Consider the following 5000-nt stretch of genomic DNA (forward strand, 5'->3'; position numbering starts at 1 on the left):
CCCCCCCCTCTCTTTCTCTTTCCCCTGCCTCCTCACCCTCCCATCCACACCCCCCTCTCTTTCTCTCTCCCTACCTCCTCACCCTCCCATCCACCCCCCTCTCTTTCTCTCTCCCCTGCCTCCTCTCCTCCCATCCACCCCCCTCTCTTTCTCTCTCCCCTGCCTCCCCCTCCTCCCATCCACCCCCCTCTCTTTCTCTCTCCCCTGCCTCCTCCCCTCCCATCCACCCCCCTCTCCTTCTCTCTCCCTGCCTCCTCACCCTCCTCTCTCTCTTCCTTTCCTCCTCCTTTGTCAGCATGTAAGCAAGAGAGCGATGATGATAACTTATGAGGGCTAGACGAGAGCCTCCTTATCCTCACTAAATCCCTCCAGACATTCACACTGATAACCTATCCAGAACAATCATGCAATATCATAATTCGGGTAATTGTTGGGGTGTAGATCCCTCTCGGTGGTTATTTGGCTATTTGCAGCGTATTATTAATTACATGGATAAGAAAATCATTAGAGGTAATTGTGTGATATGACAGTAAGCTGTTATCATACTGATTTGTCATAGTCGTTTTCGCGAGTTATCCTTAACTCTTTATTGTTTTATTTTTATTTGTTTTTAATGATTTCCTGTCTTCATTTATGTCTATTTTGTTTTTGTTCTATTTTTGTAATGGTTAACTGGTGATTTACATGCTTCCGTTCGCCGACAGTTCAGAATCGGCTGTAAGGAAATTATTTTGATACACAAAAAAAACTAATTTCGTCACAAAAAATAACATGGAAAAAGTTTTGGGTAACGCAGAATATATAAACAAAATCTAATGGATCAGACAGAGAAATTTCGTGTATAACACATGATGTATGATGTTCACTTATTTATTTTTCAATTTTGCCGCATCCGTCAAAAATGATATATTGTACAACGCAATTCGAGACCAAAAATTTTGAATCCAAACCACAGGTTTTCTTGCTTCACAGATTTTCCTTGCATCAACACAGAAGTTTGTTTCCATCACATAATGATCAGATTCATCTCAATTACCGAGAGACCGTAGCGTTAATTTCCCCTACATCTCTCATTATGGCCAGATGTAAACTCACACATTTATCTTAGTCATCCTTTAAAGAAGAAAATGAAGGTCACACATTTTTTCTTCACAGTTTTTCGGCATATTTTTTCGGTATTTCTCTCTGGATTATTTGTTGTTTTTTAACATGCATCTGATAAAATTACATTTTCTCTCGTGCTTAACTTACGCTCACATCAGCAGATGAAGTCAAAGATAGCGTGTGTGTATTTTCAAAAAATATGCCAGATTTTTTTCTGCTTAGAAATGCCTCGGTAATTTGAAAGTGATATATTACATAACCTTCGACTTTTCTCGAAAGTACGAAAGTCGCCAGTTAACCTTTACTAATGAAATAAAGGGTCAACGTAAATCGAGTGATATTTTTTGAGTCTTTTAGCATTTCAAAAAGGTTGGACTGTAAAGGTTCCAGCTAACTTAGATTAAGATTGTGTGTCAAATAAAGTAGGCTCGAAGTGTACACATAGTTCTTCCTTATAATGTTATTTAGTTTATTTCTTTATTCTCATTAGGCAGCTGCCGAATCCTGTGTATATGATTAGCATAGATAATACATGCGGCCAAACAGAGATGCATATGCAATATAGATAGCCTTTAAAAGCCAGCTGCGGTTAGTCAGACAAAAGCTCTTATGAGCAAAGCAGAGCTGAGTCCCCCTCACCCTCGAGCCGCGTGCCCCGCCCCCTTAGGCCTACTGTGGTAATAATGTTGATATTTTCTGTCACGGGTGCAGGACCGGCCCCTCGCCGACAGCAACAGCGCGGAGGACTTCCATCGAGGGACAAATGCAACGGTGACGGCCTAGGAAGCGGCGGCGGAGGAGGTGGAGGAGGAGGCGGCGGAGGAGGAGGAGGAGGAGGTGGAGGAGGAGGGCTCTTGGACGGCCAGCTGCCCCCCCTCCCACGGGGGCAGATCGCCGCCCCACGCACGCAGTCCCCCACCACCATCGTGCGCGTCGCAGACATCAAGCGCAGCCCTAGTCCCAACGGCGGTGCGTCGTGCCCCTCGCCTGACTAATGGAGCTAGAGTCTACACCCTTTTAGTTTTCCCCTTTGTTGTTCATTACCCTCTCTAGTTACCCCTTTTCCGAAAGCCTTCCTCGCTTTATTCCTCCTTCTCTTTCTCTCTCTCTCTTGTTCCAGATTTCTTTGCTTTTTCCTCTTCTGAGTCCTGGTATACTGGGACGATTTTGTACCATACTGTAATATTTTTTTAAAAGTGATTTTATGAAATGATATTCGTGTAGTGTTTTTTCATGTATTAATGGTGATGGAAGAGTCATGATAACATTAACAACAGTAATCAATAACCAAACAGGTTTTGTGAACTTGCCACTTCACCGAAAGTCGACAAAGATTCACGCGTAACAGTTTATTGTAATCTGAACTTTGTTTTTTCTATTAAATGGATTTGGCTCAGCAAACAGCTTCAGCAGCAGGAAAACCAAAACAGTAAATGAAAAGTTTTACAAATAAGCAGACCAAAACTTAGTCTTTTCAACAAATAAAAAGATATATGTTTTTATATACCAAAAGTGTCAGCCGATGTTACAATATTTGGATTCCGCTGTAAAAATGAATAGTCCCCCCGCCCCCTCCCTCCCCCCGGGGGCTGGCGGCGGCGGCGGAGACGAACAGATGTTAACACAGGTAGAGCAACAAAATCAAAACTTTGCGTGTGGGCGGGCGAGGCCAGGCTCTCCCACACCCTACGTGAGGGGGCGTTATAGAAGACTCGTGTGGGCGCTCTCGCGGACGGAACTGATGATCTCCTTGTAACACGATGTTATTTCATTGCCATTATTTAGTGTGCATATCTTTAGTATTACTGTTACTGTCATTTTATGATATAATTAATAATATTATTTTTTATAATATGATTCCTATTGTTATTACTATTATTATTCTATTGTTTTCACTGATTTCGATATAATGTAATATATTTGATAACAACGAGTGGTCGTGTGGTTACATAGACACAATGGGCAGCACAAACTTCCCGGTGGAAAAAGATGATAAATTAGGCACAAATCCTTTGGTCCAACCGCTTCAGTACTTGTAGACCGAACTCGTTCTCTGCTCGCACTGACTCGTCGTGAACTTGTTGTCTTTCACACCCGCCGCGACCCTCTCTTGGTGGCCTTAACCCTTTCACGATTCAATAAGACGGAGCTTAATGTCTCTGGTCTCTCTTGAGTTTTGTCGTTTTAAGCGAGAGGAGTAGGATTGAATTCGCCCTTTCCTCTCTTCTTTGTGATGACAATCATACTTCTCTTTCTGTTTCCGTTCGTCATGTTTTTCACTTTTTTTTTTGTCCCTTAGACATTCGTCTCTAATGCCCCCTTAGACATGTTGGACTCGTTATAAGATATAAAGTTTCTCGTAGTATGTGGCAACTCTGACTTCACTGTTTCTCTGGCGATGTCAAAGACTCCTGCATTACCGTATGGAAAGGCGCCACATGCTCTCTACGTCACCACCCCATGACGTCACCATAACCCCACGGGAACCTAACGTATGGACTTCCTGTCTTGCCCCGAAGTACCTTACCCCACGGCACCTTCGTCATCAGTTTCGTCCATTTTCCAGCTAAGAGTTTTGTATGACGCCTTTCACTTCCGGCCAAACCTGAGGATCTCGATTCCTAAAATCTCTTTTTCTCTTTTAGCGTGACGAAGAGAAGGAGATGGAGACACGTTCAGTGCTTGGTTTTGTCGTCTTTTGGAAAAGGATGACGTACGGTGATAAGAAATGTTTTGTGAAATAAGCTTCCTGGGTCAATTCGTGTGCGGTTTCTGAATGTACCGTAGTCGCGTGGTACTGTGATGTCCGACTCATATTAGCTGTGGTCTTTTATATACATGTTTTGGCTTATACTCTTGTTTAATGTGATAAACGTTTAGAAAACATAAAAAAAACATTTCAATCATGATATTCACCCGTGAGCTCGTCTTGTGATGACAGTCGTCTTTCATGAGAGGTCACCAGGTCAGCCAGCCATCCATATTCTCACTGTGCGAGTTGTAACTATACCTTGTTATCAGTAATTTCACAAGCTGAATAAATAACTGTGACTTGCGATGGACAATCAAGGGTAGTGAGCCTGCAGTTTAAAGGACAAAGACTCGCCAGCCTCAGAGGAAAGACGCACGAACGAAGTCTTCAGCGAAAGAGATTCTCGGGTTTGCAGTTCTGTGCGCCAAATGTTCTACCTCCTTTTGTGTTGTTTTTTTAATTTTTATTTTTTCTATTACCGACTTATTAGTTCATGGAAACGGAAGATGAAAAACGAACGAAAGAATATAAAGCGCGCCAAAATACAAGAGTCTGCGAAAGGAACAGAACACTCGCGTACTGCTGAACTATCGAAACAGGAAATCATAATTATTTGGCATCGATTTTCCCGTGGACGATTGGTGAGAAAGTTACCTCGGAACATTGAATTCTCCATCTTATATTATTATTTTGTTATTATTATTATTTTGCTTACTTTTAATATAATCGATTTGTTAATCAGTAATCTGCACCACTTAAAATCATCATTCAGCTGGAAAAGCCATTAGACCCCCCCACTCAAAACAAAAAAAAGAACTAAATAAACCGCTCATAATTAAGACTGGTTCAGCTCTCCTGTTCAGCGATGCTCAGTGTTCTGCTCCCGGCTCGACGAGCCCGACCGGAGGCCGGGGCGAGCCTCGCAGCGGCCTCGCGAGCGGCGAATAACGGCCTCTGTTCCCGGCGCCGCATGCTTCGGGGAGGACGGCCGCCGTTTCCCGGACGCGACGCCGTAGCGCCCACGCCGCGGCAGCGAAATAACCACAACATATTGCCCGCGAAACATCCCTAATTACGCCATCCAATCTCCTGATATATGGAGTGAAATTGTTTTCGTTCGACCATAGGGATGACAATTTTGTCT

At 43.2% G+C, this 5000-nt stretch overlaps 1 protein-coding gene across 1 annotated transcript in view; it reads left to right on the forward strand.

Annotated features, from left to right (window-relative positions):
• The window catches only part of LOC119577088 (transcription factor Sp9-like), a 102693-nt gene that overhangs the window by 96782 nt on the left and 911 nt on the right, over positions 1-5000 (forward strand). Inside the window, exon 4 of the mRNA XM_037924770.1 lies at positions 1816-5000. This exon is cut by the window's right edge and continues 911 nt beyond it. Within this exon, the coding sequence (XP_037780698.1) occupies positions 1816-2099 (284 nt within the window). The 3' untranslated portion in view covers positions 2100-5000. The remainder of the gene's footprint in view (positions 1-1815) is intronic.

The sequence above is a fragment of the Penaeus monodon genome, chromosome 9 (genome assembly GCF_015228065.2).
Source record: "Penaeus monodon isolate SGIC_2016 chromosome 9, NSTDA_Pmon_1, whole genome shotgun sequence".
Taxonomy (NCBI): Eukaryota; Metazoa; Arthropoda; class Malacostraca; order Decapoda; family Penaeidae; genus Penaeus; species Penaeus monodon.